A 24544-nucleotide genomic window follows, 5' to 3' on the forward strand; every position below is an offset into this window, starting at 1 on the left:
AGTTTTCTCAGCCTTTCCTCATATGGCAGGTTCTTCAGTCTTCTGATCATCCTTGTGGCCCTTCTCTAGACCTTCTCCAGCCTGACCCACTCTTTTTGTAGAGCAGGGACCAAAACTGAACGCAATACTCCAGGTATGGTCTGACAAGTGTTAAGTAGAGCAGGACAATGACTTGCTTATCTCTGCTGGTGATGCCTTTATTGATGCAGCCCAGCATCCCGTTGGCTTTCTTTGCTGCTGCAGTTCACTCATGGTGAGCCTGTATCCACCAAGACCTCCAGGTCCCTTTCCACAGGGCTACTCTCCAGCCAGGTGGATCCCAGTCTGAATTGCACTCCTGGATTCCATGTTCCCAGGTGCAAGACCTTACACTTCTCCCCACTGAACTTCATAAGGTTCCTCCTATCCCACTCCTCCAGCCTATCTAGGTCATCCTGGAGGGTGGCTCTCCCTTCTGGAGTTGCCACTCATCTTGGTGCTGTCAGAAAACTTCAGGGTGCTCTTGATCCCAACATTGCAGGTAACTTCTGAAGATGTTAAAGAGCACTGGGCCCAGTATTGATCCCTGGGGCCCCTGCTGTTTGACTGGTTGCCAGTTTGAGGAAGAACTGTTTACTGTCATGTTCTGGGTATGGTCTGTCAGCCATTTCCCGACCCACTGCACTTGTCAAGGCCATAATGAGTCAGTTTCTCTAGAAGGCTGTGGGGAACCCTATCAAAAGCTTTGGAGAAGTCCAGATACACTGATGAACATCTTGACCAAAAATGCCAGCCACTATCAGTGCTGTCCATGTATTTTGCTCTTGTCTGTGAAGTCTTCACTGTATTTGCATCAGCTCAGGTTTTGGGGGATTTGTGTGGATTATGTATGCCATTTTTTAGTGAAAATCCTTCCTAGTCTTGAAGGGCTTGGCAGCCTTCTTTGAGGGACTCAAAAAGCCTTTCTTTGGTCTCTGCTAAAGGCTTGTTGCCGTGTCAGATCCCATCAGTGGCAAGTGACTCCCCCTATCTCTCATGTTGTCCTGACTCCTGTGATCTGTGTTGATGCACAGAAGGGCACCTGCCCAAATGGCTCGTTGCCTGCAATCCATATTTCATTGGGAGAAGGCATTTTCCACATGTTGGAAGCTGACTAGGAACTCACAGAGGTGCAGGGAGGTTTGACATGCTTGTGTTTCAATGATGGAGAACAGCGTAGACACATTTCATAATAGCTGGAACCTGTCACTGTGTCACTAAGCACTGGGTGCTGAAAATTAAATGAAGTGGGGTAGTAATAACTACAGCGTGCCTTTATCTGGGAGAGAGGGATAGTGTTTCTTAGAAGCTGAAGGTGAAATGAAAGTTTGATGAATTAACCAAGAGCCAGAAGCTACACAACAGCTGTAATGATATACCTGAAGTGAAAGGTGAGTCAACATCTCGACCTGTACTGTGGCAGGATTGGTATGTTCAGAGAAGCATCATTTTCATCCAGAGGAGAAGCCCACCCTTGGGCCTGGTGCTCCCATCCCAGAGGTGACTTGCTGGTGGTGCACACTTGCTGGTGGTGCACACTTGCTGGTGGTGCACACTCACTGCTGGGAGCAGCTGCACCAGTCCTGAAGGAGCCAGCTGTAACACTGAGCACCACTAGCACTTTAGGATCTCTTGCTTATTTTGTTTGACATCTCAAAGGTTCCATTAATAGGGTTTTCCGTTCCTTAAGTACCCAATAGGTGTTGAGAAGCTCCGGGGGAGGCGAGGACTTACCCTAAGCTGCATGAGGAGAGGACTCCTTATAGCATAAGAGCGATCATTTCCTCTTGCAGGCACTTTTGTATTCCTCCAAGGTCAAGTCTCTATTTAAGTATTTTCATTGTGTCACATTGGTGTGAATAAACATGAGTAACTTTACGTTGCTCAACACATTTAAAACCTACAGTTTTGTAAGTGTTCCAACTGGTATCAAGTATTATTTGGCAGATAAATGTAAGCACTTGTCTTGCTGCAGCTCTTATGCTGCTGAGAGTGGTATATGGGCACAGTCATTCTACCCTTAACACTTGCAAGTCTATTTTTGTTTTCCCCAAGGTGCTAGACATGCATACATTAATACAACTGAAAAGCAGGAATAAAACCCACCTGGGTATGTTGGTCAGTGCAACCACATATTCTTACACTGTAACCTTAAATTGAAGTGTTCTTAAGTTGAGGCATCATGCAAAACACTTGTGTCTTTATGTCAACCTAAGGAGCCATCTCGTTTCCTTTTTAGTTTCTTAGCATGTCTAACCTGTCACTTTGGCTGTCCTTTGTCACTTAACACCAATTTGGTGCAGTTCATTCCAGCAGCTGTGTGGCAGTGCACATGCAGCAAGAGAGGTTGCTTTGAAGTAGAACAAGACATGCTTTATTGATTTATACCTTGAGGGGGTTGACCTGAGGTCAGAGCCAAGATATGTCTGCTTCTTCTACTGATTTTACCAAAAGCTGCCATCAACTATTCCACTTTCATCCCAAATGTGATTTATTTGTGCTTTATGATCTATTTTCAGAAGTCATTGCTTACTTTATGTACTTACCTGTATACATCTTGTTAAATAAAACTTAATTCAAAGACTATTTTCTGATTGAAACTGGCAGGAATTAGTTTTAAATAGAGAAGTAATTTATAGGAATGCAGATATAAGCTAGCAGTTTCTATTTCATTGCAATTCAAATTTTTTTCTGTCTTGTGTTTTTTTACAGGACTAGCTGGGACTGCTGCAGACCTAGAAAAAAGAAAGCTTATATTTGGAAAAAATTTTATACCTCCAAAGAAGCCAAAAACATTCATACAGCTAGTCTGGGAAGCGTTGCAGGACGTGACTCTTATAATCTTGGAAATTGCAGCCATCATATCTTTGGGGCTTTCATTTTATCAGCCACCTGGAGAAGGGAATGAAGGTAAAAACTTTTTATAGAAGTAATTTGTACAGTTTAAGTAACACCAGTCCTATATCTTAAATTTATTCCACCCCCACCCTCCAGAAGGTCACTAACTGGAAATTTGCATGTGGTTTGTTCCTGTCACCATTACATCTGGTACTGACATATTTTTTTGTATGCCTGACATTTCTTTATGCAAATAGCTGAGCCTCGTGACATGTACTAAATGAGTTAAAGAAAAATCAGAATATTCTTATAAAACTGCTGAATTTGTGTTTTGTTTTCACCTTATAGCTTGTATTTGCTGTTCGTTTATTAATCTTTGGTATTTGTTTACTGCATATAGAGGAGAAATATGTAATTACTTACATAACTGATGTCTCCTATCTATATGAACGTGGACAAATCTTCAGCTAGTTCATACCAGCTGGAGACCTGAACTCATTTTAGTATTTTTAGTGATCTAGTTAAGACTAGAGAGCCTGGCTAAGTCATGTTACCTCCAAACAATACACTGCAGAATCCTTCTGTGATAGCTGTAGAAAGTTTTAACATGCTGCCTTCTCCTCTCCTTTTTCTCCCCCTTTGGAAAGTACTCTTGAATTCACATGCTTAAAATATTTGTTCTTCTGCATAAATGCAAGATTTCCATTTCTGGCAACTGATCCAGATTTTTTTTTTCTCTCTTCCCTGCTCTCTCATAGACTTATAAAGCTGGATAAAACATGCTGTGTGAAATGACGTGAATAGCTTGGCAAATGCATGAAGAATGTCTTCCTCTAAATATAGCCTTGAAATGCTTTTTACATTCACTTCAGTTTCCTTTGGCTACTTTCCTTGAAGACCCTTCCTTCTTCCTTTTCCATTCACAAGCAGAACAAGCATGTAGCTATGCAGAGCTCTTGTACTGTATTTATGATTCTTTAATCCTTTCTATAAAATCAGGAGTATTTTTGTTGCTTTCTCATTGAATTTTGAACACATGACTACTAAGTCAGCAGGAGTCTGATTTAGGCATGAAGAGATTATCTTTTTTTTTTTTTAACTGAAGAAAATGTAATTTATTGTTATTACCTCATATAGCTGGACATCACAGAAAACCTTGAGGACGTTTAAACCATGAGCAGACACTTGACAAAATCAGAATTTAGTTTCCTGAACTTCTGTCTTAAGCATAAATGTACAGACTAACCTCTCATTTTTTAATTGATTTAGTAGGAGAGGAATTTTGAGAATAGGATTTTGACAGGGTTGGTTTATTCACAGGAAGAGAGGAGATATTTCATCACATGGTGGGTTAAAAAAAAATATTATTATTATTATTATTATTATCATCATCATCATTTCTTCCCCCATGGGATGGTATGACACATCTGAGATTCTCAGACAGTCTAGCTCAGCAGCACAGCCTGGGAAAAAGTGTGTGTGTTTTCCCACAGCACAGTATTTGTTTTTAGAATTATTTTCCTGGAAGGTTTTGCCAGGTTTTACACAAGGAGAATAAATCAAGTTAGTGAGTATCTTTTAACCCAACTTCTTGAACACATTGTAATGGTCCTTTCAATTTTAATTTTTTTTTAAGTCTTTCAGTGATCAATTGTATAAATGTGGGAGATTGTCTTTTGTTTTAAAAGTAGTATTTTGTAAACTACTGCCAAGAATACTTGTAGTTTACTGGTAGATGTCGGTTTTAAAGAATCCTAAACATTGAAAACCTGACCTATTAAGCTTGATTTTGCCTTTGGTGAAGTGGACTGTAGACATACTTGGACTTGATGGTTTTCATAACCTACAGTAATCAGTTTAGAAATAAAATTAAATGTAGACTAACATTGAGTAAAAGTCAAAGGAACTTTTTATGAAGAAGCAAACTGTGTTGTTTGGTCTACACTTAAGCTAATTTGTTGAACAATTTCATCTATTTATTGAATTGAACATGGACCTGGATTCAGATGAAACATGGGCCTGTCTGGGGAGGTTGTAGTTCTTGGAAAGGGCAGCAGCTCCTATTGTCTCGTGAAATGTCTGTGTTCCTGTCTGAATCTCATATTGATTATACATTGCTTTAGATGGGCCCATCTGTGCTGTTGTCACAGAGAATCTGATCTGTAACATCCTCCCAGCAGACTGCAGTATGTCTGAGCTCATTTTCTTGAGGTGAGAAAGGAATTCTGCCTGTGGGATGCCATAGGGAATCGCTACCCAGTGACTGGGATAAGTGACCAGTGCTCCTTTGGGAAGTGTGAAAACCTGTATTTTCCTTTTCTGACTCTTCCTACATTTTTTTGCAAGTTTTCTGTTTTTTTCTTGAAAATTAATATATTTTCTTCTGAAAATAAACCCCAACGTTGGGAAGACACGCTGTCATTTCTTGCAAACTAACTGCTTGAACTTGCCCAGCTCCTCCAGAGAGTACTTTAAAAGTGTCTCAGACAGTTTCTGGATGAAGTTAGTAGTTGTGCTGTCCAGCCCATGGATGGTGCCTTCATGGAGAGGCAGTGGCTTCTCCCCTACGTTTCTCCATGGAAGCAGCATGGAGAGGCTGTGGTGCCACTGAGCCTTGGTTCATGGTCTGACTAACTCATAGTGAACTTTGCTGGAAAGATGTTCTCTTTCTAGATGATGCATTCTTAACTTACCCCCCCTGCCTCCCCAAGACCTGTTGACATTTCATTTTGTTGGCTGATGACAATGTGAAATATAAAGCAGGTTTGTCTACAGCTCATTTAAAAAAAAAAAAATCTCCTCTGTGTAACAGGACTCTACTACTTGGTACATGGTTGTTTTATCATATGTAAGACAGACTCCTTTTTTGAATTCTATTTTTTTCTTTTTTTCTTCAAAATGAAATGCATTTTCATTTTGAAAATTAATCAACAAGACTGTTCTTCCCATGCTGATTTGCCATATCATCACTACTAATTATCTGAACCCATCAACTTGCTACAATCTACATGGACCTTTCAGAGTAAAAAGTATTGTAAACATAAATTCAATACTGTTACAATTTAGAAGACAAGAGTTTTGCCTTTTTAAAAAATATTTCTATGAGCAGACAGGTGTGAGATGCTGTTGGTAAGTGGAATGGCAAGGGAGGATGTTCAAGAACAGGCAGTTTCTGTGTAGTGACACTGAGTTTTTCTTACCACAGTGGATTTTGTACTGCAAACTGGCCTCAGGTTGCACGGGGCAATCGTGCAGATTCTTTGGTCACCACTAAAAGCACCTGTGATCATCTGTATTTAAGACTAGGACAGGATGGGGAACAGAGCATGAGCCTTTTTGTTGGAGACAGAACCACATGAGATGGATGTTTCCACAGAAATAACTTTGTCAGTGGCAGAAGCATTGGTGTTAGCAAAATGCTTTTTCCTCCTTTGCTCTGAAAGACCCTGGTCTTATCTTGAGGAGCAACTTGAATTGAGTCTGGCCAGGGACTTGCAGCTGAGGCCATGAAAGATTATATGTCTTGGGGAATATCAAAGAAAGGTTTGGACAATGAGAGCTAAATATCTTTTATTTCTTATTGTTGTCAAATACACAAAGAGACTTGAATAAGAGAGGAGAGTGGAGCAGTGCTGGACCAGGCTCTTGCCTCAGTGATGGGGATGGTGTAAGAGCAGAGGGAAACATTGGCTTTCTCTTCTACTGGATATTTTGATGTTCAGCATTAAAAAAACAGAAAAAACCTCAAAAAAAGTAACTTCACTTTACTGAATGTTTGAAGTTGGCCAGTTTTCATTCAGCATGTTTGATTGACACCACAGTGTCTTGCAGTATTTCATCTTCTTATTGCTTAGGACTAGGTCAAAAAGCTGTTGCCATCTAAAAGTGACAGTCTTTCTTTGTAGGAATAAAGGATAATAACATGAAAATAAGAGACTTTTAAGACAGTGTCAGGAAAACACCATCTGGCATATTTTTTTTTAATCATTCATATGTATACACTGCTTTAATATCTAGTATATTTGTGTCTGCCTTTCACATATACTGAACTTTTATCTATCAATTATCTTATTAGTTAATATAATAAGTTGAAGTCACTTTATTTTTTAGAATTTGTATAACTCTTTGTGGATGCTTGAAGCCTACTTTAATTTTTGAAGCTAAATCAGAATTAGCATTTAACTCCTTTCTCCAGTTTCAGTGCAAAATATTTTTCTCCAGAGGTTTTTGAAGGAGGAATGCATGATAAAACCCACACATCCAAAAAAATATGAGTGCATTAATTGCTTCAGGAATCTTCCCTAAGGGTATAGTCTAATGTATGTGTATGTTAGTATGTTTTGCTGTGTTAGGCAGTTACAGGCTCAAAAGTTCTTTTTCTGTGTGTATTTCTAGATTGGCTGTTATTTCTCATTTTAAGCTATGAATATTGCTACATTGCCAAGTTTAAGTCCTTTGTAGCATAACTGCATTTCTAAACATCTATAGCACAGTTTGGTATTATCTTGTTAAAATAAGTAGATGATTATCTACTGAGTTTTGTTCAGTTTAGCTGTTGGAAACAGTTTACATTTCTGTGGTTTTGAAGTATCAGTAGTGACATTCCTCAACTAATCTGAACTGGAAGAGGCAGTAATCTGTTTTGATAGTACATTAAGTTTTTGTTCTACTATAGTTCTTCATTTAAGATACGGGGTGAATCTTGGAAAATATTACTTCATTTTCTGCTGCAATCATAAAATCGAATCTACAGGAATTACTAGATAATAATGTCGTTTTATTGCTCTTCCAGAAGCCACTTCAGTTCCTGTATTTTCATATCTCTTAGCAAGAGTGAAAGTTTCAAGATTTTTATTCTCACAAGCTATGCTGGAGTTGTTTTTGTGATGTGCTTTGCATTCCTTTTTACCATCTGACAGACCATTAGGAGCATTTGAGAACTTCAGCATAAATTATTGTCAGCCCTGTGGCAATTACTGCTCTCGTTACTGATCCACTCAGAATCATTTTTCCACTCTCAAAAAAAGTGCAAAACTGCTGCTGCATTTCAGCAAATACATTTTGAGAGAAAATTCCTGGTGCAGGTGAAGTCTCTACTACAGTGGGGATCACAGGGTGTGACTTCAGCAAGTTAAAATTATTTTGTTCCTCAAAACAAAGTATTTTTACATCCAATTCCTCCTTTTGTGTTCTGAGTCGACAGATAACAAATTCTGTTCCCTGAGCAAACAGAATAGTGAGCCTGTGATATGCAAAGAGGATTAAATTAATATATGGGATCCTGGCTTTTTTTTTTTATTTATTAATCTAGATCAGAATTAGTCCAGGAAAAAAATTGAAAAGTTTGTCTTTGTATATCAGTTTATGGTGAAACAATGTTTGGATACATTTTGTATGACCTTTTAACTCTCCTTTCTTGAATTCTGTTTCCTTATGCAGATTACAAAGGGGGGGAAGTAGCCTGAAGTAAGATGTTTTAACATCCCAGAGTTCAGTGTGGATCTTGCAGGCATGATGTCTTATTTTCAAGTGTACAGTTCTTTGCAACATAGGGGGGGAAAAGGAAAGGTCTTTGTGGTTGAGGCAGCTTCTGTAATTCCCAAGGCAAAACTCCTTATGAGAAACAAAGTTAAATCATCAGGTGCACTGCTTAATACTGCCCAGCTGAGGTTTGCCTGGGGTAGCCTTCCTCTTGCTCATGCAACAAGTTCCTGAAGAGGAACAAGTACAGAAGAGGGAACAGTCCCCTGATCTGGTCCTCTTAAGCCACATGCATTAGCCTGTTAGTGGCAGTGATGTGCTACTGCTGCTCGGGGCTGTGGCTGGGGTGCCTGTGGACCTCTCATGACTTGGCTTCCTCACAAGAGACTAAATTTGCCAGGGTTCACCACTCAGTTGTTTCCTTATTGTTTCTATAATGTGTCACATTGGTCAATGGGGACTTGGGAGATTTCAGTCAGGAGGAGTATCCATATAGTTGTCCCACTGATCCAGGAGGACCTGTTTCCTGTCCCAAGCCTCCCTGTTGAGCTAGAGCTCACTGGTACCTGAGGTACAAACATTCTGTGTGTATCTGGCAAAACTTCTGCTCCTTATATGTGAACCTGAGCAAGTCCATGTGACCGGGTTGAATGAACAGCAGGTCACAGTCAGACATGGACATGCAAGAGCCATGCTCATCAGTGCTGGGTTCACCAGATAGCTGCAAAGGTCTTCATTGTTGAGGCTAAGGCAGCCATGTGATGTTTAGATAAAGAATTCTGTAAAAATAAGGCTGAGGGGAAGAAAAAATCCCCAAACAACTACCTTACCTCTCACCTTGTCCAGATCTATTGCTTGGGATGTGAAAGGTGGCTTCTCTCAGGTTATCTCACCTGTGAAGATACAACTTAGTATGTCTCTCTTGACATTTCATCACATGCAGCAAGTTTGTAGAAATTAGTCACAGTGGGAAAGATTTGACCACCAGTTAGTGCAGGTATTGTGGAAAAAAGTGAAAAAAGTAAAGATTTTGTTCATATTCATAAATAATTTATATTAAAAATATATAGGAAGAAAAGAAGCTAAAGCAGCTGGCAACAAACTTCTCTTTCTTAGTTAGAAGTGAAAGTGCTGAATTTAATACCAACTGGTCTGAATTTCTGTCCAGTTTGCAGTCTGTACTGGTGTACATTTAAATAAAAACTATTTCAATCAGTTTAAGTCACTCCAGCCCTCCTTGCAGGTTCCTTACCCTTGATACAAATTCTGCTGGGGCAGAACAGCTGCAATAAGATGTCTGCTGACCTCCAGCTAGGCTCAAGTAGAATGTCATGTTAGAAGGATGTAGTATCTGTCCCAATTCCCCAGCAATTATTATAGATATTATGGAATCTCTTGGATTAAAAAATAAAATAAAATAGTAGTAACATGCAAGTAAGACATTTCTCCTTCAAAACATTTTAAAATGTTGCTATTGTGGGCAGTATCTTTTATGGTTTCAGTTCTCATCTTCCTTCTAGATCAGTTTGTGGTTTTCTTGCTTTTCATGTGACATCCAGGCTGCTGAAGGGAATGGTACCCCAATAACATACAGGAGAGGTTCAAACATAGCCTGCATGCAGGGGAAAATAAGAGCTACCACCTTTCTATGTAATATAGCTGTTAAAAGTTGTGTTCATTTTTCTGTACTGGTATGTATAAAGAGCTCAAGTTTCTCATCCAGCTTTTAACCTTTCCATTAATTGGTTATGGTTTGTTTTGGTTTTAGTTTTACTTAAGGGTAATTTCAACCCCCCTGTTGCCAGTATTTACAAATTAGCCCAAATCCTACACATGTATTATTATATTTAGATTCATGTGCAGGGTTTGTCTTTTCTTGTCTGCATTTCTCTGAATATAGAGACATTTTCCCTCCACTGGAGGATGCACCTAGAAGTGTCAGCCTGCCATGCAGAACTGGCAGGTGTTTGTCACCATCCCAGCCTGGCAAGATGAGTGTTAAGAATAAGGGACAATGGAGAGGGGGGAAAATATACAAAACCCAAAGTCAGCCTTGTTGTCATCACCAGAAATAATGGCTCACAACTCTGTTGTCCTGTGGACAACACATAGAGGTTAATCTCCTGAGTTGATGGGTGTGGAAGAGATGTGTTTCCTCTCTGTTTGGCAGGGGAGCAGTGCATCACTCTCCCAGTGCATCACTCTCCAGCCTCCCCACAAGGATGAATGTGGGGCTCTGGCAGATCTGGGCAGTTTCTGTAATTCAGGCAAGGTGGAGCAGGAAGAAAAAAAATGCCCTTTTTGTGCTGCTGTGCATGACAGGACAGCTTGACCTTAGATTTGATAAAATTCTTCTCTTTTTTCCAGTTTTTAATTTATGACTTTCTTCCCTTTTGTTTCTTAACCATTAGTGGAAAAATGACATTCATTGTAGTACTTTCAGGTAGCTGATTTTTTGGAGTTTCTCATTCCTTCAGTATCCAATTCTTAACAATTTGCTTCCCAATCTCACAGAAATGTTCTTCTTTTGTAGAGTTATTCCTGTATTCTCTTTCCAGGGAGTCTAGTGTCTTAGTAGATCGATCTGTTTTTCTCTAGGGATTCTAGAAACCTTTTTGCTTTTCTGAAGAAATCAGCTTATTCCTTAATTGTATAAATATTGTCTGTTTGTACAATTGTGGAATATACAAATATACAAAAAGCCTGCAGGGGAAACCTTGAAATAGATTCTTGTGTACACAAACACATATTGGCAGAGGAGAAACACACAGGTGTCATTTGGGCAGGAAGCAAACGTTGGCTATAAAACCAGTAGCAGGATTAGCTCTGCAGGAGCACCAGCAGCTCATCTGGTGTGGGGAAGGGTTCTTGGTGTTAGGAAATTCTGTGCTAGAGTACAGTCAGTTCCTGCCAAATGTCAACATAGTGGTTTTATTGCTTTTTTTGTATTTATTGATATGGATTGTTTGTATTACCTTAGCACTGGAAGTGAGCACTGGCACTGGCTACATGTGTGGCTCAAGGTTTCATTTCAACACGTACTTGAGTGCCCCCTGAAGTGACCCTGGGGGATAAGCAGTCATTTCCAAAAAGCTGAAGGAAGTCGAAGCTCTAATTACTGAGGAACTTCAACCAAATTTAATTTTCACCAGAGAGGGCAGTGATAGGACAAGGGGTGATGGTTTTAAACTGAAGGAGGGGAGATTTAAGTTAGACATCAGAAAGAAATTCTTCATGAGGGCAGGAAGGCACTGGAACAGGTTGTCCAGGGAGGTTATGGAACACCCAGAGGTGTTCAAGGGCAGGTTGGTGAGGCTTGTGCAGCCTGGGCTGGTGGGAGGTGTCCCTGCTCACAGCAGGGAGGTTGAAACCTGATGATTTCTAAGTTTCCTTCCAACCTTAACCATTCTATCATTAATTAAACTTAAAAATAACCTAAGATACATAAGCACATAAAAATCTTGAGACATCCTCTGATAAATTCAGTTCCTGGTGAGACACAATGAGCATAATTGAATAGAAACTAAATGTTTTAATGCAGCAATTTATCAGTTTTTACCTGTTCTTTACCTGTACAGTTCACATCTGGGATTTCATTTTAGCATTTTATTTTAATTCATAGGGCTACTCACATGGTTAATGAAGCACATTAATTTTTTAAGTCCTTTGCCAGACTTCTGCATATTGAAAGTCGTACAGAGCCAGTTCAAGATCCTAGAACACAAAGATTTCCACAGGAAATTGTTGCATATGTCTCTGTGTCTGTAAAAATCTGTCTCCCTGAATTTCATCAATTTGCACTTAATATATTTGATTAGTGAGTGGAAGAATCAGAAATGTCAGAAATGAGTCAACTAAACAAAGGTAATTCTCTGTTCTTTGTGGCAGTTCTAGATCTGCATCTTTTCTTAAAAAGCATTTTGTATGTCATGAATTGTATTAAAAATACATAAATGTAGGCAGCATAAAAATCTAGTTTGTAAGACCAGCATCAATGTTATTTTACAAACCTAAAATCATAGCAGTACATAGCAATAAACTGTAAGTCTTTTGCCAGCCCTCCCAGTTATGAAGCCAACATTAAGATGAAAAACTCATTCCACAGTGTGAGAATTCCTGTGTGAGTGTTTTCTGTATTTAAAAAAGATCATAAAGTAATACTTCTGGTATATTGGAAAAATCTGTTACCTATTTATATCCTTTACATAATTCAAAAGTGTGTTGTAGAAAGTGAGAAGCCTGTTTAAAATAAGATGAGCTCAATTTAATTTATTTTAATACTTTGCTGTGATTTGAATCTTACCTTCCTCCCTGCTTCACGGACTATGGCAGTAAAAAATAAAACCCAGCATCTCTGAACAGTTGTTTAAAATATTTTCAGCATTTTGTTGCAGATGCTGAAAACAACAATAATTGGCAAACATCTTCAAATCCCTTGTGTGTCTTGCAAGGTCAAGGGAGCAGCTGAAGTATCTTGTCATCCCCACTGTCAGTGTCAACAAATCACCCGTTGGCGCGGCAGGGAAATGGAGCTGCCGCTTCCCTGTTCTTTATCTGTGCCCATTTGTAGGCTCTAAGTGCTGCTTTTAATTTTAAAGGACTGTCAGCCCTTTGTCTAGTACCACATAACCTTCTACCAATCCAGGCACTAACCTCAGAGAGTTTTAGTTGTCACTTGATTTCATTTTAACCTTCAGTTGGAACAGATTCCACACATCCCCGCCCATTTGGCTCAGAGCGCTTTCAAATTACTTGGTTTTGACTATGAAAAACCTAAGTGTGGATCTCATACTGTAAATCTCTACAGAGTGTGCTAATAACCTTCTTCTGGCACTGAGGAATATTGAATCAATGGAAAAACAAGTTGTATATAAGAGGGTATAAGGGCCTTGCAGCCCTAAAAGCTGATGTGTCCTCATAGGAATCCTCTATCATGTTTGCTGCTAAACAAGTAACACTGATCCAGCTGTCACTGCACTGGAGGTTTTTATTGTGCTGTCCAAGGAGGGACATGCACAAGAGAAGCTGAAACAGTGGGAAGTACAGCTATTAGAAAATAGCATTTTAATGTAAAAGAGATTAATCTCGAAGTAGGGATTAAGTTCAGAGTTATCAAAACACAACTTTTGTGGGGTGTTGTTGCACGCTCTCAAAAGATTTTGCCATTCATCATAAAAATGAATCCACACGATTCCCAAAGGATTTTTAAAACCAGTCTAAACCGTTTGTCAGCACGAGAGATGAAGCAGTTGGCATCCTGGAAAACAGGAGAAAAAATAGGAGAAACAGAAGTATTTGCCCTCTTAAAAACAGCTTGTTCTGCCAGAACCCCACCATTTAACCTCCTTCCTCCCAGAGCATGGGATGAGGTGAAGCAGCATATGGCTTCTACTGACATTAGCCCAATCTGTTTTGTTAAGTAAATTTAGTTCCTTTAAGAATTCACTTAAGAAAGTACCATACTTTTTAATTCCTGCCTTAAGCTGTACGTCAAGGTCTAAATATCCAGGAGCAGGGAACAGAACTGGTTGGAGTGTCCAGCTGTTACTCACGTGTCCAGACTCTCATATGTGCAAATTATCTTGCTGTCTCTCAATACCTTCGTAAGGCTGTTTCCATGGGACAAATGTAGGTGTAGGGCTCCAGTACTAGAAGAACTGGTCCTGGGCTGTACAGGGTGGTGGAAAGCATGATACAAGGATGTTTTAGGGGCTCCTTTATGGACCCAGATGGAGCCTGCCCTTTGCTGTCCAGCTGGAGGTGCTGTGAAGCCTGCAGGTGAGGATGCCTAGGTCAGGGGCTCATCTGAGCATCTTCCCCTCCACCCAGACAGCATCAGCAGGACTGTGAGAGAACATAGACCAGCCCTTGCTTCCATCCTGTGCAGAGAGCAAAGTTGTATTGCTTGTAAGCTCCCCAGCACTCCCTGCTTTTGGTGTGCAGAGCTGGGTGCTGGGTGTGTAAATGCCTCTGCTCCTCCACAGCCTGGTGACAGCATCCAAAGGCAAACAACAAGAGACAGAACATGAGAAGACCTACTTGAGAGGGGATCTTGGAGGCTATTTAGTCTATCCCCATACTCAAAAGCACTATCAACAATACTTAAACTGTTCTTGACAAAAATTTATCATCCTTAGATCTAAAAGGTTCCAGTGATGGAAATTCTGCGTCTTTCCTAGATAATTTGTCTAAGTGTCCGTGCAGAGTAACAGTTGTTCCTGGTGTATAACCTCAATGTCTCTTGTAAGAATTTAAACACATCCCCACCTTGTTATAGTTTGCACGAAGATGAATTTGTCATGTTGTATTTCCAGCCATATTTTGTCTACTTGAAGACAACGTAATTATAAATACTGCTGTATTGCTATTTATGGGAACTCCAGCAGCTTTTTCAATAGGAATTTGGAATTTGAAAGTGTCAGCTATACAGAGGGATGTGAGTGTTGCACTGAATCTGACAAAAGAAGCTAAAATACTATCTTAAAATTATTTAGCTGGTGTTTAAAAAAATATCAGATTTCCTCCAAACCAATGAAAACCTGAGAGTTCTGAAAACATCTGTATTGTCCAAAGTCAACGTTAGTAGCTTATGCAATAAATCAAGATGAAGTGAAGGAATACTGAGTGCTTTCTTATTTAATGGGTGAATTTTTAAAAATCAGTTCTAATTTAGCAGCTTTAAAATCTGAAATGTTTTTTAGATTCACAGAATCTGTTTGCTACATGACATTTTTAAATTCAAAGTGTTTTTCCGTCAGGTTATGGGATTGTTTTTCAGTTTCAGGGGAGGGTGCTGGTTGCCAGCCAGCCTGCGTCAATCCAAATAACTATGTGAAAACCCAAAGTCTGCAGGGGCTTCTGGTTCGTGTCTATCGGTGCGTTTGGATTGGAATGGAAAATTATTCTCTAGAAAAAAAATGTTTAAGCACAGGTGACTGAAACAAAACAGATACACCTTTTTGAACACCAAAAGTGTGATGATGAGGCAGATGTACAGCACTTTTCTGCCTTTATTTTTATTTTTTTTAGAAGCCAGGAATGATAAAACAGGTTTTTGAGACAGAATATCTACAATTCAACATAAAGTGTATGCACACACATGGGTAATCAGGTGTTGAATTGGGACTTGGGGAAAAGAATCTTAAATTCTTTCGACTTCAAATCTGCATAGAGGAACTTAAAGGCTTTTTTTAGGGCTTAATCAGAGACCAGAACAAGCCCCCACCCTGCCATACTCCACGGACTGGTATTACAGCCCTGTCTGTCACACATGAGGCAGTAGTTTACACTAGGTGTAATGGCACTGAGTTGCGCTGCTTTTTAAGCATGTGTGCATATAAGTGTGTGTGTTTTAATATATTTATGCATGTTTTCATGTATATACATATCAGGTAACAATATATTCCAATTTATTTCTGTCATTGCATGAGTGCTGCCTTGTTTCTCTAGGTCATGTTTCTCATCCTGTTAAGTACGCATAAACTCTTAGAGTTTTAACAACTAGAGGAATTGAAACCAGAATTAATATGCAGAGTATATAGAAGGTCAGTGCCAAATGGAGGTTGTCCTGATGACATGCAGCTTTAGCTTGCTTAGGATGTATCTACATCAACATTTTAGTCTATATCCAGAGCATACTTCAGGAATCACATCTCCAGTTTGTGCCCAGTCGTGCATTGGTGCACAGTGCCAGGTGCTTTTGGGGAGTGTACAAACTGGGATATGTGTTCAGATGAGATTTCATTCCATTCTTTGGGATGAAACTGAACAGAAAAAGATGGTTTAGAAACATGTGTCCTTAGTACATAGATTTGCACTGTAAAACTGCTTTTCTAGGGCTGCACTATTTGCTAGTGTTGATAGAACTTTTTGTGCCTTCAGGTGCAGGACATGATACAGTGTTTAATCTTATACTGAGGGGGTTTTTTTGCCTCTTAAAGCTTTGTAACACAAAGTGATGCAGATGAGAAATTTAATGAAAGTAATAAATAGTGCAGCTTAAGAGCTGGTTTTGTTATTGATTTCCTTAAATCTTCAGTATCTTTTTCAACCTGTTTTTCTTGCCCTCATGACTATGACTGGTGAGTGAGGGAGTAACAGCATCAAAAGGGGCTGAGGTGTTTCAAGAACTGGCTTTAGACCACATTACCATAGCCTAAGCTCAAAAGAGCACGAGTTTAATTTTCTGGTTTTGCAGTATCCTGGCTGTCTCACATTGCTTACACTAGTCAATTGCAAAGTTTCTTAATCAAGGGCTTTCAAGCTGTGCTCTGTGGACCTGAGAACCCATGAATTATTTCAAAGGGCCTTATTAAAATCAGGAACCTGCTCTGAATAACCTCTCACTGTAGGGCTTGAGGGTGGACAAAGTTGACAAAAACTCTTTAAATGTTCTGGGTGTATGAAGTGTATCAGTCAGCAAACCTACCTACGTTCTGTGCTTCAATTTGACTTCTTCTGGAAACTCCAATTAAGTGTCTCTCAAGATTTCCAGGCAAAGTCAACATTTTTCAATATTGTCCTGCAAATTTTTGGTAGCATTTCTGTGAAGTACAGTCTTACTCTAAAATAATCTTGCTTAGAACGTCTTGTTTTAAAGCACACACACACCAAAAAGGAAGCAAGAACATTTTGTTTATATTAGAAAACAGTCAGAGATGGAGCAGTATAAGCATCCATTACCTAAAAACCTTCCTCAATGGTTTCTCTTCTGATCATTCTGCTTCAGGCAGAGAATGAGCTTCATTTGTAAGGTTTCAGTAGATGAAGCCTAAGCAAGAAAGACAACTCTCAATCTGATTATGTATCTGTGAAATATTTGTTGCTGTATATTAACGTTAAACGTTTTTCTTATTTCTGTTGAAAGTGTGTTGGTGATAGTCAGTTTGCAGTCAATCATTTATATATTTTTGTGGGCTTCTGTGTTGCTGTTGGTGACCTGCATTGGGAGTAGGAGGTGAGGAAGTGTTCAAAACCTCCTGTCCATCCAGCTGTATTTAGGAAGTACATGAAATCATCAGAGATTGCGTCACGAGGAACGGGAGCTTTCTTCCTCTTTTTAGAAGCTAACTAAATAACCACAGCTTTAGCTTTCCCCCATCTTCATACAGAGCATCTGGGTAGTTGGAGCTCCAAATGTCCCATATTTTCTTGAGATTATGCCTTTTTTTAATTCAGTGTATTGAGGGCCTGTGTGCCATTCAGTGAGGCTCTCCCAAGCCAACCCCAGGAGCTGCAGTGTGTCCGGGGGTGGGGGGTTAAATAGCAAAGTCTGAATTCTAATCCAAACTTAAACTTATCCAAGTGAAAAACTGTCAACATATGGACAGCCACTTCACTGCTAATACCAAGTTAACAGAAAGTATAATTTCTTCCTGACAGTTTTATTTGTAATGTTTTTTTTGCACTGGCACAACAGCCTGTTCCAAGTATTGTCTTATAATATCTGATCCTGAAAAACTTGTTCCTTTCTCTCCTTTTTTTACTTGGAATCAGCCAGTGCCATTTATGCTCCAGTTTAGTGATTCCAAACTTCAGCAGTTCTCTGGGATCATAGCATCCCATGACTGTTGATACCCTAAGTGGAGGCATCAAGGCTGCCTTCTAAAACGAAATTTCACTTCAAAGTATCAAAACATGTATCTGTTTTGCACTGGAATGGAACCAAGGTCTTTCAGTTTGGGATTTTATTCCATGAAAAGCCCTGAGAAAAGAGCCTAAATTGAATGACTGAGCAAGAGTGTCTAAGACCAGGTACATCTAGTCTGCATTCTTGGAAGAGGGACTTAAATTTGGCGAATTTTATAACTGCATTTTTGTATGTCCTGAATGAATAAAAGCAGACTTCTGTCTTAACCAGAATTTTCACTGTGGACATAGATATTTGTACTAAATGAAATGTTACATCAGAAACAATTATTTTTTTAAGAATAAGTACTGTTTACATTTTATATAAGTGTTTTTCAAGATCTCTATGGAGACAGTTGAATACTAAGTGTATGTTTCTTTATGGAATAGTTACAGGTTATACTAACAGATACATAAGCTGTTTGTAAGCTCTGTCTTATCTAGAGAAGGTTATTGTTTAATTATCCCAACAAAGCTCTTGCTCTATGGAATATATTATCCTGTATTGGGAACCTCAGATTTTTGGCTGACTGTCTTCCCTCTTTGAACTCCTAAATAATGAATTGTTCACAGAATTTTAGAGAAGACAGATTATTTCATTATTTTGTCCTTTTTTGAAAAAGTTTCTACTATCTTGTACATTTAGTAATGCCTGCAAAGCTGTTTATGAGTGTTTATTATTATGGGATAAGTGTTTTTGATGATGTGTGAAAACACTTGTTTTGCAGATTCTTCCTGAGTTGTACAACAAACATATTTACTGAAAAGATAATGAAGTGCATGTAACTGCTCTTTCATAAGTGTTTTGATGAAAGTATATTGCATTGGTTGTTTTGTAATATGCTAGCCTGGTTTTTAACATATTCTGAAATGCTTACAAATGGCCTACTTCTAGATTACTCAAGGTTGCATTAAAATTTTATTTAGTAGATACTGTATTTTCTGAAGTGTCCCTGTTACAGACTTCTTGGCTTCCTGCTCTTGTGGCTGGATGTTACAGCCTGGCTGGCTGCTCCATTCTCTCTTTCTCCTCTTTCCTTTGAACCCATCACCTGTAGGATGAAATAGAACAACTGAAGTTCTGCTTATCCAGTTGTGGTTTCCTTGGTGATTTGGGTTTTTTTGTTGCTGTTTAGTTTGTGGGTTTTTTTATCTTTTGTTTGGTTGGTTTGTGTTTTTTGTTTGGTTTTGTTTGTGGCTTTTTTGTTTCTGGCTTTTTTGTTTGTGGGGTTTTTTTTGTTTGTGGGTTTTTTTGTTGGTGGCATTTTGGTGGTTTTTTGTCTGTGGGTTTTTGTTTCTGTTTCTTGTTTTAGTGTGATTTGGGTTTTTTGTTTGGTTTGGTTTTGGTGGGGTTTTTCTGTTTGTGTTTTGTTTTGTGGGGTTTTGGGGTTGGTTTTTCTTTTTGTCATTTGATATTTTTATTGCCGTGCGGAAATCTGGAACAACAGATCTGAAAATAGCCCACATTTGGTGCCTCTCTGAGAAGCAGCAAGAAAGATTGAGTCTCAGAGTCATCCAGGAAAGCCCGATTTAGGTATCACACTCTGCCCAGGAACAGAGAGCTCTAAAGAAGTGTGGGAATGATACTGTGTGCGTCATGGGCTCCAAGCAAAGCAGATGTATCACTTCTAAATTACAGATGGGCTGAAGCTGAACATCAGTTTTTGGGAGCCAAGCGTTTGTCCAAAGCAGCATTTCACTCTGGTTTTGCTCAATTGTATCAAAATGATCAGTTTGAGACTGTTGAGCAGCACAAAGGGTGCTCAGGGAGCCAACTCATCGCTGGATGTCAGTGAAACAGATGAATGACTTCAGTTCTGAGACTTGAGCTGGCTTCAGAAACAGCACATGAAGGACTTGTAAAGTGCAAAATGTGCACATTGTGTCATATGGGACCTGCAAATTAAATAATTGTTTCATAATGTAAAGTGACCTACATCTGGTCTCTACAAATCTGTGTTGGATTGCAAAAAATGAAGTCCCATAGATACCTTCCCTTCATTAGGGGTGTGGAGATCATCAGCAAAACTGGGTTTCTTTTAGATATTGCTCATTAGATAGATTTTCAGGTTGCCAAGCATCACTTAACTCTCAACTGGGGACATGAGGTAATGAGATTTAGAACCTTGGGATGAACTATATAAAATCTTCTCACATGTTTTCCAGGCAGAATTTCTCCAGAAGTATGAATTCTGTAAGTAGAACTCAGCTAGGACATGGCCTAGCAAGCGTGGTTGAGTAACTGCACTTGAACTCTTGTTAGTGAACACAGAGAACAGCTTGAAAGGTCTGATTCTCATATTTGAAAACTGTGTTTTAACTCTGAATATGTGGCTATAATCACCAAATATTTTTAGCTCTGAGCAATATGCAGAAAACCATAGCAGCTGGATGTCAGGGGTTTTCCTTTGCAATCCCTAAGAACAGGACTTGTTACATTTCCCACGTTGGTCTTTCTCTGCTTTCTCAAAGAGGCAACATAAGGAAACAAAACAGAATATAAATGCTATAGAAATCCTTGTATGGGCCTGCTCCCTTCCATGGCAGTTGTTGGAGTCAGAGCCTCATCCTTTTGATTTATCTATACAAAATGTATTTCCTTGGAGGTGCCAGTCAGGAGAATCTTGCTTGACACACTGCATCTCTTGAAGTTGAATATTTTAATTAATACTTCTCTGCTCACAAATGTTTGTGATCAGGCTGATGAATATGTGAATATATGTGCTTTCAGGCCTTACAGATTTGTTTCTTTGCATGAATTTGTCAAAAATGTGTAAATATTTAATATTGAACTCAAAAGTTGACAGTTACATAACTAACCTACAGGGACAGTTTCTTAATTTTTTTTTCCTTTTTTCTCCCCCCACTCCCTGCTGGAGTCCTTATATAACTAACTGATGCATCACAAAACCAGGAATTCTGATATTGCTTTAAAATAAGTTTCCAAAATCCACTTTCAGTGAATAGATAAGCACCCTAAACCTGGAATGTACATAGTATAAATGTCCCATGTTAGTAAATCTCTTCTGCATGGCTGCTCACAGTAACAAATGTCTTCCTGGAGAATGTGGTCTGATTTACTACAAGTAACTGGAAAATGTTTTTCATGGTTGAATAATGCTTGTAGAGTCTGAGAGAAAGACAGGGCACTTCAGTTTTGAACTTCTGTTGATTTCTGCCCCTTTGCTGTAAGCCCTGGCTCTGCAGTCCCTCTGATACATCATCACATGGGATTTCAGGAGGGACTCTTGGTACTTCAGTACCTGGCAGTAGCTCTTTGGACTAATTTTATAGCAACTGATAAAACACAACAAGGAATTGTAGAAATGAACGTTGCAGTATCTGTTAACAGCTTAAAAATCTTGTTAGGGAGAGGAATTTGTGATATTTATGGCATAATTTTTTGTTATTTTTCTTTTTCCTGCCCAACTGAATACGTTTGATAAAATAAGTAATGTCACTTAAGATGTGAGTAACAGGAGCCCAGCTCTACCAGTGCAAAAGCTGAAACTTGGAGCTGCTCAGTTTGCTTTCATAACATCAGGGCTGGAGCTGCAGCTGAGGAAAAATGTCTGTACAGAAGGCAATTAAATAAAAAGTTCTAATCATGGGAACTGTTGTCTTTCTGATGACAAAACCAGTTTGACTGACTAAAAAAATTACCTCTGGGGGTGTGATGAGATTTTTCTAGGGAATTTAAATGCCACAAGGTATTCTCAGCTTAAAAATAGAAATGTGTAGGTTGAAATGAGTAGCTGAGAGGTATGTGCTGTAGGTTGGGACTTGGAAATACAGATGTTCACAGATTTTAAAAAATACACTTTTGCTGATTTCCAAATTACCATGCTGCACCCTACAAACCCTGGGTGGTTTGTAATTATAATCGTTACCCTCTTCAAAGCAGCTTTAAGAATCTCCTCATAACTATGAGCTCCTAAACAAATACTCCTTTTAGCAGCATAATGCTTGTATACTCTTATTTTTTAATTTATTTTTTTTTGTCCGGATTTAGTAGATTTTATGAGAAAAGTCTATTGAAATGTTGTCCATGACTTGAAAAGCATTCCAGTTTCCAACAGAACATGAGCCTGGTCAGGTGGTGCTGTCTGACAATTTCTGGCCTTTTCTTCCTTTCCTCCTTTCTGGCTTTCACCAAAACAAAACTATTAACAACATCCACCAAATTATTTCTCCTGATAGATAAAGTGAAGTTCCTTGCTTAGTGTCTTCCTGAAGTGTTTGAACCTGCTCTTGTAGATCTTCTGCTCCTTTCTCACCTTCCCCTTCTGGCCCAAGCATGTTCAAGCCTTTACTGTCCTTTATTTCTATTCCCTTTTCATGTCCTAGGCCTTGCTCTCTTATTTTTCCTTTCTAAAACCTTCTGTATCATTAAAATACTACTAATGCAGAGTAGGCTTCTCTGGCTAATTTTAAAATTACTGCTAATTAATTAAGTGCATAAAAGAGTCCAGTGCAGGCTGAGTTCCTGGGTCTTTGCTCAGCCTTCCAGGTTCTTGGGCAGGTTTTGTAGCCCAGAGCTTTTGCACTCAAGTTGCTCATAGTCTCTGATGAAACGGAAACCCAGGTTGCTGTGACTTTAGATGGACTGACTGTGTGTGCTGGTTTGAATTACTTTCCCACTCTTATTTTCGTGAATCCTCTTTACCTTTGGGTTCTATCTTTCTTTCAGCTCCCTTCTATTTCTGTAGTCTTTGCTGACCTGCTTGTGGTCAAATTTTAAGCTTTTAAAATTCTGTTCTCCTTCTACAAGTTTTTGGCAATGTACTTTTGAGATGTTTTATGGAGGACACAATTCATATTAGTCTCTTTTAGTATTTTGGAATCTTCTTTGAGGCTGCACTGTCAGGTCCTTCCACTGCTCTGGTGGGGGTTCAGCTCACCTGTATGTTCCTGCCCACTCTTCTTGAATGAACTCCTCCATTTTATGTCTTCAACTGCTTTTTCTGTGCCAAAGGAGTTACAGCCCTTTACATTCTTGACTTGCAGTCAGTTGTTTATAATCTCACTTTCAAACTGTATGCATTTTCTGTCTCATGAGGATGAGACTTTGGGGAATGACACATGCCCAGCATATGTACATAGTTCTGGTAAAAAACAGCTTCATATTAAAGACTTGTTTATTTTTCCAAATTTAATTTTCTGACAGATAGGACCTATGTTAAATATAATTTTAAATGAGTCCTTGACAATTCACTGTCTTGGAATAAAATCCTACCACAAATCACACATGCATATTAAACATTGCTTAGTGATGCTTTCAGCCTTGTGGCTTTCAGTAAAATCTCAGGTGTATTTTTCCATAACATTGGGAACCAAGTTTTACCTCGTGAAGGCATAACAGCAATCTTAGACCTAAACACAATTTTTTAAAGCTTATATGAGCATTCTTAATAAATGTTAGATGCTTTAAACTATATTTTGCAACTTGGACATATTATGATTACATCTTTTATGTGTCTTATTTATATTCCTTATTGTCTCCTTAGCTGTAAAGTCAATGCTGTGTCACTCAGTACTGCAGTGAGGAGGACAGATAATACTAGTGTATAGTTAAGAAGTATGTGTGGGTTTGTCCTAGGAATAAGTGCAGGTTCTTCCTGTAAATTCATGTAAGTCCCTCCAGAATTTCCTTAAAATCCTATGTGATATAATGGCAGAAGAAGAAAAAAAATGTTTTTCCTTAAGAGAAATATAAGAGAATATATATATAAGAGAATTCTGCAAAATTATACCAATGGAGATGCAAGTTTCCATTTCTTTATTTTTTTTTATTCCCCTAAAAATAGAATACTACTTGACTTTAGAATACTTCTAAAATAGTATTGAAGCAAGAACACAGCATACTTCAAGAAAATGTTTCCTGACAGGTCATCTTCTCAGGGGCAGGTTGCATTTTTAAATCCTGCTTGTCTGTAAATCTCAGTTAAAAAAAATATGTTCTGAAATCTTGCTATTGTAAGAACCAGTTGTTGTTTACTCCCTCAAAGTTGCTGGAGCTTATTTCTGTAATGAAAGTGATGTGCACCATTTGCATTAGTTTATCTAGCACTTTTATCCCATTTAATTTCTGTGGGACTGTAAAAAGCAAAGACAAAATCCGTGAAAGGCTGATGATAAGCTTGGTTAGTCATTTAAAGAGTCTGGCTTTAGCTGTACCAGGCTAGATCCACAAAAAGGGCAATTTAATTTCAGAACTGTTGTTACCTGCAAATCCTAGATATTCAGAAGCCTTGCTCAGCTGCTGCTTGATCTTGGAGATATCTGGTCTTTTCTGTTTAATCTCGTACACCTGAAATTGTTCTTCCTCCTAAGCTGAAATGCACTATAATGAAGCACTGGGGTTTTTTTGTCTGATAGCTTGGGAGCACCATTCATCTGACATGGGCTTAAATGAGGGAGTTGGCTAGAGCAGATAGGAATCCATGGTGTTAGGAGAGGGCATGGTTGGCCAGCCTGCAGGCTGGGCATCTGCAAGGCAGTGAGAAAGGTTCCCATCTGTGTAATACCAACCTTTTTGTGGTCTTTGAAGTGGTGGTCCTGAGTTCTGGTACTTTGAGAG

At 38.9% G+C, this 24544-nt stretch overlaps 1 protein-coding gene across 1 annotated transcript in view; it reads left to right on the plus strand.

Annotated features, from left to right (window-relative positions):
• Positions 1–24544, plus strand: part of LOC104388211 (plasma membrane calcium-transporting ATPase 2) — a 174065-nt gene that overhangs the window by 50447 nt on the left and 99074 nt on the right. The window contains exon 2 of the mRNA XM_009997040.1: positions 2731–2928. Coding sequence (XP_009995342.1) covers positions 2731–2928 — 198 coding nt within the window. The remainder of the gene's footprint in view (positions 1–2730; positions 2929–24544) is intronic.

This window comes from Chaetura pelagica, unplaced genomic scaffold (genome assembly GCF_000747805.2).
Source record: "Chaetura pelagica isolate M959 unplaced genomic scaffold, ChaPel_1.0 scaffold364, whole genome shotgun sequence".
Classification (NCBI taxonomy): domain Eukaryota; kingdom Metazoa; phylum Chordata; class Aves; order Apodiformes; family Apodidae; genus Chaetura; species Chaetura pelagica.